Source organism: Nestor notabilis, unplaced genomic scaffold, assembly GCF_000696875.1.
Source record: "Nestor notabilis isolate BGI_N333 unplaced genomic scaffold, ASM69687v1 scaffold1494, whole genome shotgun sequence".
Taxonomy (NCBI): domain Eukaryota; kingdom Metazoa; phylum Chordata; class Aves; order Psittaciformes; family Psittacidae; genus Nestor; species Nestor notabilis.
This window is the reverse complement of record NW_009926669.1, coordinates 56,692-69,745: the sequence shown is the minus strand read 5'-3', so window position 1 is coordinate 69,745 and position 13,054 is coordinate 56,692. Positions and strand designations below refer to the sequence as shown.

The following is a 13,054-nucleotide window of genomic DNA, read 5'->3' as shown; positions in this document are numbered from 1 at the left end:
GACTGTAAATCCCCCCTTGGCTAGCAATGCAGTGTAACAACCTGCATGTCTGGATTCACACCATCTAGGCCTGTAATGTTTTCTAGCTGCCTGCTCACATGAGCTATTATGCTCATATTTGGTGAAATCGCACAGGAAAAAGAAAAGGGATTTTGTGAAACAAAGAGAAATATGCTCCCATTTCCCCATCACTAATACCCACAGCCCTTTTGTCAGCCCCACACCATCACATGAATACCAGGATGAACAAGGGGGAAGACCAGTGCAAAGTTAGTATCACAGAGGCAATTTGGATGCAGACCTCATCTAGACAGCTGCTGCTGAGTAGAGACCTGCCCTCTCTGTAGCAGTAGTGCTATGGCTGGGCCAGACCAGAGCTGGTTACCTTGCATAGCCTATGTGAGTGCTCAAGAAAGTAGAGATCTGCACTGATTCTAACAACTCTACAGAAGAGCAGAGTCAGTCAAGCTTTGCTGGAGGAAAATGCACAACTTGGGTCTAGTTTTAAACATTTGGGGTGAGTGGAACCGAAGGTTGTTAGTCTTCTTGGTGTTTTAAAGCAGCAAGTTTTCTGTCAAGAATTTTTAATATATTTATTTGAAAACAAGGTTTTGTGAAAGAGTACACTAAATAGCATATATCTGTTCTTCAGCCATAAAACACGAACTATCAGTTTTAGCTCAGCACAGATTGGGGCTGCATGCACTGAACAGCAGATCTTGATAGGAAGGTCTTCATGTCTGTCTTTCTGACATCAAGCACAGTGTCTTCCTCAGAGGACATGATCCTGGAGGAGGGGGAAAAAGAAACCAGAAATGCAAATGTATTTAACTAAGGCTTCTTGTGGTTGGCCCCACATACTGACCCGAGCCTGACACTGACGCAACATCTACAGTTTTTAACAAGGAGTTTGTTTTCCTGCCCATCCACCAATTCAAGTGCATAATCCTGGGAGCTCTTGGGAGCACTGGGACATGCCAGCCCATATTTGGAAATAAAGCAACTGGGTTTCTGCCTCTCAGTGAGGAACTTGCGTATCAGTTCAGGCACTTTAACCAAGGAACCAGAGATTCACACCATTCACTGCCTGGAACAGATCTACGAGTCAGGCTTAGAGAGCACCACAGAGCCCATGACTGGACTGCCTTTAAATTCTTCTAAGAACTGCTGGGAAGAAAAGACATCCCCAGAAAGGGGACTAGTAGTTCTCTTTCAACCAATCCTGCCACACTGAGGCCAAGCAGATGACAGCTTTGTTACATAAACCACTTGCCCCTCTGGGATCGTTTTCATGAGCTGATTATTCCCAGGCCAGCTGTTGGCTGTGACCCCATGCATGGCTCTAACTCTGCTCAGCAAGGCTCTACTCAAGAGCAGCCAGACCTGTGAGATTAGAGACCAGATCCAGTACAACTGGGTCAGGCATGACCCAGAAGAGTGGACTTCTCTTATTGCTGCCAAACTCTTCAAATCAGGATAAAGCATGTTTCTGAACCTGGCAGAGAAGCTGTCAAAGAGCTAAAACAAGACTGCTGGGTGCTGGTAATTGCTTCAGTTGATCCAAAGAGTTTTTCCTTCATTGGGATTAATAAAGGTGACTCTGCACAATACACTGTACCTCAGGTCTTAATCATCAATGTACTCAAAGGGCTCTGGTGGTTCAGGTTCCTGCTCCTCTTCCTCAATCTTCGGACCATGAGCGGCCACAGGTTCAACCAGCTCCTCCATATCCTCACTGGTGTCCTTCAGAATGATGATGCCTCCGATGGAAAGCTGCAAGACGAATGCAGTGAGCATTAGAGCTGCTTGCCTCTACCTCATACTAGAGTATTTGTGGCCACAACATTTATCCTTGGTGTCGTGGTTTAAGCCCATCTGGCAACTAAGTACCACGCAGCTGCTTCTTCACTTACCCCTGCCCCCAGTGGGATGGGGAGGAGAACTGGAAAAAAGACAAAACCCATGGGTTGAGAGAGTTTAAAAATTAAAATAAAGTATACTACTACTACTACTACTACTACTAAAAAAGGAAACAACAGAAAGAGAGAGAGAGAGAAAACAAACAAAAAAAAACCCCCAACAAACAACAGTGATGCACAATACAATTGCTCACTACCTGCTGATCGATACCCAGCTCATCCCTGAGCAGCAACCGGCCTCTTCTGGCCAACTCCCCCCAGTTCATATACCAAACATGACAATCTATGGTATGAAATATTCCTGTGGCTAGTGCAGGACAGATGTCCTGTCTCTACTTCCTCTCAGCTTCTTGTGACCCTCCTCACTGGCAGAGCATGGGAGACTGAAAAGTCCTTGACCAGGGTAAGCATTACTTAGCAACCACTAAAACACTGGTGTGTTATCAACAATATTCTCAAACTAAAGCAAAAACACAGCATTGTACCAGCTACTAGGAAGAAAATTAACTCTATCTCAGCTAAAACCAGGACAGTAGGCCATATGAAACACCTCAGCAGCAATGAGTTTCACAGAGCAAAGCATCTGACACTCACCTGGATCCCTGCCTGGTAAGGGGATGGCACAGAGTCTATCCAGGCCACCTTTTGTATTTCCACTATCTAAGTCTCAGTTCCATAGAAAATGGCATCTGGAGTCACAGCTTTACCCCATTCCCAGTCTGGGGCTTTCCATATGTAAACTAATCAAACCATAATTGCTTTATAAGGCTCATCTTTTCAGGGCAACAAAGCTTATTGAAGCCTCTCTGTGTAGCTGCCTCCCAAGAGGCTATCTGAAACAGAGCATAATCTGATCACCAGCTTCCACCAACTGAGGAATCCTATTTAGCAGAACCTCATAAAAACAAAAGGAAATTAATTGCAAAGATCACAATCAAACATCCTGGCAGGCTGAAGCAAATCTGTGTGTCTCCAGGACTGAAACACAAGGTGCAAAGAGGCAGTGCTGTGTCATGCCTGTCTGGGATCAGGGCTTCGACCACAGCAGGATTCCAAGCTATAAACAGCATTTAAAAGAGGTCTTTTACTCTGGCATTCCCCAAAGCAGAGCAAAGGTCTGGAACATTTCAAAAGCCTCCTTGGTTACACACACTAATCCCAGCAAAACCCCTCACTGTTCTGTTCTCTTCAAAACCTATTTATGGGAGTTAAAGGCAGGAAACTGCACTCCCCTCACCAAGGGCATGGCTTCTTTTGAAACTGAAGCAAACAACTAGATAACCTCCACATTTCAGCTGCATGAGTGGGCAATTACTGGACCACATAACAGATCTTCCCAAGCCAAGTATCACTTGGGTCACCTCCTCTTTTTGAAGGGTAGAAACTAAAAAATCCTTCCACAGCTTTGCTAAAGGAGACTTTTCAAAAGGGGATGATGCACAGAGAATTCCAATGCGCTAACAGTATTCCAATCAATCAATTTATTAAAAACATTACTATTTGCCTGCAAAAAAATATTACTTCTTCTGAAGACCATTTTCCCGTGCAGAATCCTGCAAAAGGAGAAAGTCCAGAGTGTTATTTCTTGAACAAAAATAAAGGCCAGAAGAATTTGACTCAGGAGATTTTGAGGTCAGGAGCAAGCTTGTTAGCTTTGCAATATATTTGAGCATCTCACATAAAAGTTAGTTATCCCTTAGGCTTAATGCTAAAAGATCTTTTCCATCATCCACCTGACAATCACATCCTTTATCTTCTCTGTTAAGCAGAGACAAAGGCACTTTTTCTAAGGTGAGATGTAACTGAATAGGGAATCTGTTTAATGGAAAACCCCCTCCATTTAGGTATAAATCCCACTGCAGGATAATAAAGCCCCAGTAGAAGTCGTAATATATTTCACTGCTTTGGCAATAAACCTCTAAAACATCTCAGCCCACTGTAAAAATCATGGCTCAGTCTTTATGTCCCCAGCAATGTCATTAATACAGAGTACATTTGATTGGATTCCATGTCACAGCATTTGTCATATGTAGAAGAAGAAATAAAAGTAAAGCCGCATTAGCACGGTGAAAAGGTTTGCAGCAGCTCTGACTTTCCTACAACTAGAATTGCATGTGATCATTAGGAGAGGGAGACACTAAAAAGAAGGTATGACAACAGTGAAGTTGCAAATCTGTCAGACATTACAGTGATACACCAGCTAAGAGTGGCACTCTCATGCACACACAGAACTTCTGGGTCCTTATGCACAAGCCCAGCCCTGGGAACACTCTGTCAAGCACATGGACTAGGAAGGTGACACTTACTGGTTTGAAAGGCTGGTATCGGCAGCTCTCTGTCATAGTAAGAACTTTGAGCTGAGCAGGCATGACTCTGGCTGGGTTGTCCAGAAGCTGGAAGTTGGGTTCAGGCTCTTTTTTCTTTTCTTTTTCATCCTTCTTTTCAGTCTCATCCTGCAGAGAGGGAGGAGAACATTAACATTATTTTAAAAATGTAATTAGTAATCTCTAACACTTTCATAGTTCAGGAGGGCAAAGTACAATCAGGCAGCAAATCCCAGAATGTAGTGAGAAACCATTCTGCTGAGGAACAAGCTAACACCTATCTATCAGCTGGCACAGGCAATGCCAGCGTGGATCAAAGTGTTCTCATCAGGCAATGCCTCACTCACAACTACAGGTGAAAGTAAGTTCAGCAAGAGGTGCTAGTGGAACAGTTTACCTCTAGCTTCCCTTTCTCATACTTTTTCTGTAAGCTCACTCACCACTTTCTGGTCACACCTGAAGATTCTTCAGTATCATTACTGAGCACATGAACATTGCTAAAAGCAGTCCTTGTAGTTTTGCAGTTATAAAGCTGTCACTGACATTTCACGTTACTGGTAGTGATGGGAACTCAACCAGAATGATTTGACCTCAGTGACTCCCTAGGGAACTGCAGTTAAACCCTCCTTTACCAATAACTCAGCAGCTAGAGGGAAAAGTTCAGAAGGAAGAAACACGGCATCCTTCATGTTCTTAAGAACATGGATTGTGTTTTCCCCCTTGCTCAGGAACATCTGAGTGCAAACAAAAAAGGTGCAGAAAAGATGGAAACAATCAATAGGAAATAATCAGGAGCCCCACTAAGTGCATGGCACGTCCTGCAATAGCAGACAGGACTTTTTCTGTCACGGTGACTGCTCGTCACTGTGCAGATCTCTTGGAAGCTGTGGATTACTTGTCATATAACAGGCATAAGAGAAAAAACAGGAAAGCAATTATACTTCTAAAACATTAGGACAATGGCAAAACTATCAACTCAAACACAGCAGGTGGCAGCAAGCTCCCTTTTTACTATCCTCATTTTTCTGTTCTATTCAGCCAGCAAAACTTTAGACACATCTGGAGTGTACAGACACAGATGCAACACATGAATCTTGTAATATATTGCTTCCTCTCAACACCTGTACTTAACTGTAGGTTGTAGCAATTTTAGAAGAAAAATGCATCTATTCAGCACATTTTGCTTAGTATACAGTGCTGCAAGAATAATTCAAAGGAAAGGCAGTGTTTGGTGACAAGGAAACTTTGATAAAGGAGCAAAATGAAAAAAAACCAAAAACCCAGAGGTTTGACCTTGCATGTATGAGATGATTCATTTTCTGAGCCAACTGGATAAAGCTCAGTGCCTATAACATGGCCACACTTAATAGGTCTAGAAAGGTTATTTTACACATGCACCTCTGATCTTATACCACACTCCTTTCACATACTGTTTATGTGTTTCTTTTCAAAATTAAAGAGGCCAAAAATTCTCTGACCATTCTGCTTTTCTCACGTAGATGTTAAAGTGGAATCAGAAAAGTTTCTACTGAGCTTATCAGCTTTGGTAAAGACTTTGACACCATTTTCACTGGAGACACTGGCTGCTTATGGCTTGGACAACTGTACCGTTCTCAGCATAAAATCTGCCTGGGTAGCCGAGACCAGAGTGGTGGTGAATGGATTTACATCCAGTTGGTGGCCAGTCACAAGTGGTGTTCCCCAGGGCTCAGTACTGGGGCCAGTTCTGTTTCATATCTGTATTGATCTGAATGAGGGGATCGAGTGTACCCTCAGTAATTTTGGAGATGACACTACAGTGGCTGGGAGAGTTGATCTGCTGGAGGGCAGGAAGGCTCTGCAGAGGGATCAGGACAGGCTGAATTGATCAGCCAAGGCCAACTGCATGAAGTTCACCCAGGCAAAGTGCCAGTGCAAAGTGTCTTGCATTTGGGCCACCACAACCCCATGTAAGACCACAGGCTTAGGGAAGTGTGGCTGGAAAACTGCCTGGTGGAAAAGGACCCTGGGGTGTTGGTTGACAGCTGAACAGGAGCCAGCTTGTGCCCAGAGAGCCAAGAAGACCAATGGCATCCTGGCTTTTATCAGCAATAGTGTAGCCAGCAGGGCTAGGGCAGTGATCATCCCCCTGTATTTGGCACTTGTGAGGCTGCACCTCGAATCCTATGTTCAGTTCTGGGCCCCTCACTACAAGAAAGACATTGAGGTGCTAGAGCAGGTCCAGAGATGGCCAACAAAGCTGGTGAGGGACGCGGAGCACAAGTCCTGTAGGAAAGGCTGAGGAAACTGGGGTTGTGAAGCCTGGAGGAGTCTCAGGGGACACCTTATCACACTCTGCAACTACCTGACAGGAGGTTGTAGTGAGAAGGGGGTCAGTCTCTTCTCCCTAGTAACAAGCAATAGGACAAGAGGAAATGGCCTTCAGTTGCACCACGGGAGGTTTAGATTGGATATTAGGAAAAATTCCTTCACCGAAATGGTTCTCAAGCATTGGAACAGGCTGTGCAGGGAGGTGGTGGAGTCATCATCCCTGGAGGTATTTAAAAGATGTGCAGATGAGGCACTGATGGACACGGTTTAGTGGTTGACTTGTCAGTGTTCAGTTAATGGTTGGACTTGATCTTAAATGTCTTTTCCAACCTAAATGATTCTATGATTCTGTAACACATTTTCAGCTTACAGTTGTTCTTGGCATATTTGCATCTGTTTTAAGAGCACAAAAGGAAGGGTCCTTTGTTAGGATACAGTAAGAATTTTAGCTGCCATAATTTTTGAAATTACAGCAACCACCAAGAATTCATTAACTAGCCATTTCTCTATTCCTCAGCGTGCTGCAGGATGACACATTATTGACAGATGAGGATGACAAGTTCTAGTGTCAGGTCTATGAGCTGAAAGAAATCATCAGAGACTGAAGCAATCGCCGTAACTACTGAGCAGCATATGGATTCTGTGCTCAAAGCTTAGCTGGTTCTGAGCTGGGTGTGAATAAATGTTTGGCATTTTGATAGATGGGCAAAGCACGTAAGAGATTGCTGCCAAAAAGGTGAACATTTCAGAATAAGGAGTTAAGCATGTGAAAACCAGAAAGTTCAAAACTCTTCAGTGCTCTCAACTGAATTAGACATCACCAAGCACCTGCTACAACACTAAGTCCCTAGGACATAAAATTCCTAAGTCTTTTTCCACATTAATAACGAAAGTACACGGATAAGAGATAAAATTCCCTTGGTCTAGAAACAGTTGGCAATGTAATAATGCACAAAAGATTCACACAGTTAAAGACACATAAATTTGACAAAATAAGCTTCTGCCTTTAAGGAATTCAGTTACTTAACTGAGGAAGATTTATTTCTCAGAAATAATAACACCTCTTGCTTTTAACAGTGCACACACACAGTGTAAAGATGCTAACCCGTGTATGCAGTACACTGAAAAGTGTGTTAATGCTTTGTTCAGAACTAACACAAGTGCAGAGGGGACTGTTCAGTGGGTGCCAGCTTTCATGACACACCTTTAAATTTATAAGGATAAATATAAATTTCAATGTTTGCACCCACCACTTCCATCTTCTCCTCTTCCTTCTTCTCTTTCTCCTTCTCCTTTTCCTTCTTCTTGGCTTTTGCAGTGATGGACAGCACAGCAGTGGAAACCTGGATATTTCAACAGAGGAGGTATTCAGCATAACTGCAACATTGTACGCTGTGCTTCAGCTCCCCAGACTGGGGAACAAAAGGAGATCAATGTTAGGTTAGTTCTCAGTGTAGCTGTCAATGAGAACAATTCCACTTCCTACCCACTGCTCTGTTTAAGAGATAAATACACCAAAGCAAATAAATGGCAGAGCTGAGACAGAAAAAAAATTGACATGAATGCACACAGGCTCCAGCCACATATGCAGAAGGAGAACAAACTTATTCATTTAGAGAACAATCACTACTGTTTTGGTGTCTATATGAGAGGTTTCTTTAGTTAACAGAGCAACAAACTGAATTTTTATTACAGGAAAACCTGTTGCTGGAGTCTCCAATATAAAGAAACATGTATATGATACTCTTCAGAAATGACCTAAAGCTGTTCTGCTGTCCTAATCAGACAGCTGTGTTTCTCATTGATCTGAAGAAGTGGATATGCAAAATGCCCTACAGAGGAGCCCTCAGGAGGCTTTGTCACTCCTGAGCCACAAAGTACCCAGAAGCAATACTTGAATACAAGAATTCAGCTTGTCTCCCTTCCAGTGAGCACATCTCTCTATCCACAGTAACTCTCTGTAAGGCAGTGACTCTCTGGGAGAGACAGGAAGCAACCACATTAGCTACGTTGCTGGTGAAGCTTTCTAGGTGGCGGGCTCTTCACACGTTTAATTTTGGCCAGGAAAGTTTAAAAGAGAAAGATTAGTCAAATTACCAACCTATTCCAAACGTCAGAAAACAGCTTTTGCTTTCTCAGAGCAGTGAGGTTTGCCTTTCATCAGAGTTCATTTCTTGGTGGCTCAGAAATCTATCCCGGCCAGCATTCAATTCTGGCAAAATGTTTTACAGTTTTCACACAATGTCATCCATCAGCATGACATGCCTTATGTCTCCATTGCTGCAATTGCTCCCTAAGGGCTGCTCTGCCTGCTGCTGTGGTCTGCTCAATAGCTTTTACCATCCTGCGCCAGGAGACAAATTGCTTCCACTATTGTCCCACTCGTTACACCACAGGTCTCATCTCTTCCTTTTCAATACCTATTCTCAGTTCCATGTTCACCGTTTTGCAGTCCATGGCCCTGACAGCTACTGTTCTAGCACATGGGCCCACTGCCCCAAGACCAGGTACACTTCTGTCCTTCCATATGGAACTATTTGAGAAGCGTCACACCTAATATTCTCAATGTTTGTACTGCAGTAACTTTGGAGCCCAAGTCATAGACAAGAACCCTGCTGTGCTAGGCGCTGTGCAAAGATGATACATACATACAAATCAGTATGGCATGGAAAGCATTTTGTTTTGGGTTTTTTTAAATCGATAGTTCTGCTTGACCACTGGAGACAGGGAGGTCCCAGCAACTCAGTAGCAAAGTACTTGCATGCTGTGATCAGCAACAGTCCCAGACACAGCAGGAAAAATGAGCTAGAATTCTCTTTCAGAGACAACAGTCCCTGACAATTCTTCTTTCACTCTTTAGATTCTCTGCTAGTGCCACTAAAGTCAATGTTTATACTAGGAGACAAGGGGTCTTTACCACACAGAAAGCTAGCCCACATACCTTTTCTTTCTCCTTTTCCTTTGGTACCTCAAGAGGTGGGGGATATGCAAATGTGGACGGCTTACAGTTGGACTTGTACTGGACTTTCGGCATCTAAGACAAACAGTTAAAAGCATTGTTAGAGATGAGAAAAGCAGGGAAAAAAAATCCACAGCAGAATAATTAACTTTAGCTTCATTTTCCTTCCAGCATAGACAAACACAGATCCTCTAAAGAACACAAGCTTCCCCTTCTCCCCCTCCGGAAGCTGAGAAACTGTTATCAGTGGCAACAGTTCAACTAGAACAATGTTATTTAATTATTCTATAATTCAACTCTGGCAAGCTTTCCTAGCCTTCTCCAAACACGCTCCTCCATGCTATTCACACCATGCCTTGTTTTCAGTGTTTCAAAGCTTTTGTGGTTTTAATGTTATTGATGTGCCTGGTTGTATGAACACAAAATTAGTTTAAGATCTAAGACCTGCTCTGTCAGTGCACGCTAGAGCAAACCAATCACTGCCTGACATTCACCTCTTGCAAAAGGACATTACATTTTGGGGGTGGGTTACCAATGTCACATATTCTTTTACTCTTGGCTACTTAAGTAAGAGCAGAAAGCATCTTCTGACAGCCAATCCAAATCCTTACTTTAACTGAATTTCTGCAGTATCTCAACTCTCTTCCTTTACAACACATCAAGAAGCAACAATAGAACCGGGACTGCCCTGAGGAAGCAAGGTGGGTGTGGTGCAGACCATAACATACATCCAGCCTTGTAGCTGGCTTTAGTGTGCAAGCAAAGTTCTAGAACATAACCTGACCTACAGCCATTTGGGCTCCCTGGAAGCTCTAAAGAATGGGGAGAGAGAGTCAAAATGGCAGTTCAGCTTAACACCCAAAAAGGTACTGAGCCTGTTACCACCAGGGAGGCGCAGCAACGCAGCCACAGTGAAGCATTCAGGAGAGAGAGGGGAAAGAAAAAACAACCCTCTCTCTTTAAACAGCAAGAATTGAGAGCGGTGTGTAATTTGACTTGATGCTCAGCCTCAGGCAGTTGAAGAAGAGCAACCTAGAGCCCTGAGGTTTTGGTCCAGAGACTGCAAGCCAGTATGCTGGCGCAGTCCCACAGAGGGACTCTGAGAGCAGCCCAGCCCTACACGTCCTCTGTGCATCACAGAATAAGGCTGCAGCAATGACAGGAGGGTGCTGCACACCCTGTGCTGCCACATTCACAAGTTTTTTTTTGTGGAAGTTGCAAGCTCAGTTCTTCAGCACAGGAGACCCTGGATGGTACACAGCTTGCAGCAGCCATAGCACAGCTCATCAGCCAGAAAAGCAGATGCATAAGAAAAGTGCGGTACCCATGACTGCTTGGTTTAATATTTATTCTTCAAGGAATCCAAACAAATCCTGTTTTCCCACTGCTAGCTTTCCTAGGGGAGAATATCACATAATTTATTTGGGAGGGCAGTGGGGCAACACACTATTTTTTATTTAAATAACCTTGACCTTCTGGAGTGATGATGGGGTGGTCTCTGCCCACATATACTGACTAGAGTTCCTTTCTTCATAAGCTACTTTGAAATAAAGGGGTCAAAGTCTGCTCTCTACATTTTTCTTGTCCCTATTCCCACCACCAGCTCTGCAATTTAAACCTGCTTTTCAGACTTCTTCCAGTTAAAGACTTTTCTGACACAAACAAGCTGGAAACATGAAAAGACAATTAATAAATCCATGCACACCACTCTCAGACCACTCGAGTCTTCCAAGCAGCTATCAGCACCTTTTTGCCTCTCTGCTCCTTACATACCTTAAGATCCTTGTTAAGGCCAATGACACAGGTTGGGGTGAAAGCCAGCGACAAGAAGTGTGACAGGGGGAACCAGAACCAGAACTGGGTGAAGACCAGAACCCCTACCACAGAAGGCATGTGGGTATGGCCTGTCCTCGACTGCAGTGAAATAGTTACGTTATGGCCCCCTGTAAGGAATCATAAATGAAGTAAGTTAATGAATGCTTTCCTGGGTACTCCACAAAGACACCTGAGCAGTGCATCTCTAAAACAGCTGCTGTGAAGGGGCTGTTCACAGCGCAAGCCAGGCCACAGTGCTGTCAGCTTTCTCCTCTGGAACATACCTCCCTCCATTACCAAGATTTCAGCTTACACAGTTAAACAGATGGGCAGCTGTATCTGCAAGGTATTACCTAAACACAGTCAATACAGCCTGCACACACTTATTTTGCCAGGATACAGGTTAAACAGAATTACAATGCAGAAGGCAGGGAGAGAGGAAGAAAAAGGTAAACCTTTGCTGTAAGCAGTTTTAAAACATAGCATACAGATGATCCTCAAGACAAGACTCACAAGAAAAACAGTGCAGAGAAAGCAGTGCATACAGAAACTTTTCTTTCTCTGGCTGCCTCCCTGAACTGTCAGTTATTTGGAAGAAATATGCCTAGGTTTTTATCCTACACCATCTCACTAGAAAAAAATGTAAACAGCAGCAACTTCAGAAGTTGCTTCTAGAGGTTATCAATCTAAGCAGCAGAGACAAGCTCCTACAGTCTTCGCAGCAAAATTACATCTCTGCCAGACAACCTAGTCTTAGCTTTGTACTTTCAAAGCAGAGACGAAAACAGCTCCATATGTTGATGTAATGCAGAAACATCCAGCTAGAAACCAAATTGAAAGATTGCGTTTGCAGACAGAGTGGGAAAGTGTTAATATGATCTTCAGTCTTCTGATGAACACAGTGACTTGGGTTGCAGAGAGCACCAGGCAAGTCCATTACTGCTGACAAGACCAGGTGCAGGGAGGTTAACTTTGTTAAAATACAAACACTCACTCCTTACAAACTCAGGGCATTTTGCAGCTGAAAATCCCGAGATGGAGTAACACTGCCCGGCCTCAGACAGCTATCTACCTCAACAGGGCCAGGCGGCAATGGAGCTGAGTTTTAAAGACAAGCAAAATTAATTTTTGCTGCCAAAATTCATGAAAGCTCTGAATGAAGCAGTAATCTCAACTTGGGTATCTGGCAGTGTTAGTCCCAGGAGAAGCAATGGAAGATGGAGGATTTTGATGCTCTCCTGTAGGATACTCTGCATACATAGCGTCTCCTTACTTTTCCTTTGTGGTAGCAACAGATCTCCTGCTGTTTGACTAGATAATTCCTTCCCACCATCTCTTTGAAGAAAGACAATGATACAGTCTCATCTTTTACTACTGCTAGGTTTGCTCTGCTTCCCATTATTTTCTCTCATTACAGTCTCTCGCCCTTATACTTGAATTTGCCACAGCATTAAGGACAGACTGCCTGAGGTCTTGTGCTATCGTTTAACATGAACATGTCAAACACTGTGCACTCAAATTACTGGCCTTCTCCCCCATCTTTACTCTGAACTTTTCTTCACTGCATTGCTGTATATGGGCCAGCTCAGTAATCTGCAGATACTCTAGTTCAAGCAGCCCAGTGAATGTTGCACAAGCAGCTTAACTAGACTTTATCAAACTTTTAGACTTTAATTTTCAGAATTTATTTTAACTTTTACAATTATATTATCCAATCTCTGGAATTT

The 13,054-nt window shown here is 43.4% G+C and overlaps 1 protein-coding gene across 1 annotated transcript in view; it reads right to left on the bottom strand.

Annotated features, from left to right (window-relative positions):
* Nucleotides 1-567: 567 nt before the first annotated feature.
* The window catches only part of PSMD1 (proteasome (prosome, macropain) 26S subunit, non-ATPase, 1), a gene marked incomplete at its 5' end in the record, with an annotated part of 67,248 nt that continues 54,761 nt past the window's right edge, over nt 568-13,054 (bottom strand). The window contains 6 exons of the mRNA XM_010013630.1: nt 568-787; nt 1,619-1,773; nt 4,226-4,372; nt 7,804-7,896; nt 9,495-9,587; nt 11,286-11,455. Coding sequence (XP_010011932.1) covers nt 1,627-1,773; nt 4,226-4,372; nt 7,804-7,896; nt 9,495-9,587; nt 11,286-11,455 — 650 coding nt within the window. The remainder of the gene's footprint in view (nt 788-1,618; nt 1,774-4,225; nt 4,373-7,803; nt 7,897-9,494; nt 9,588-11,285; nt 11,456-13,054) is intronic.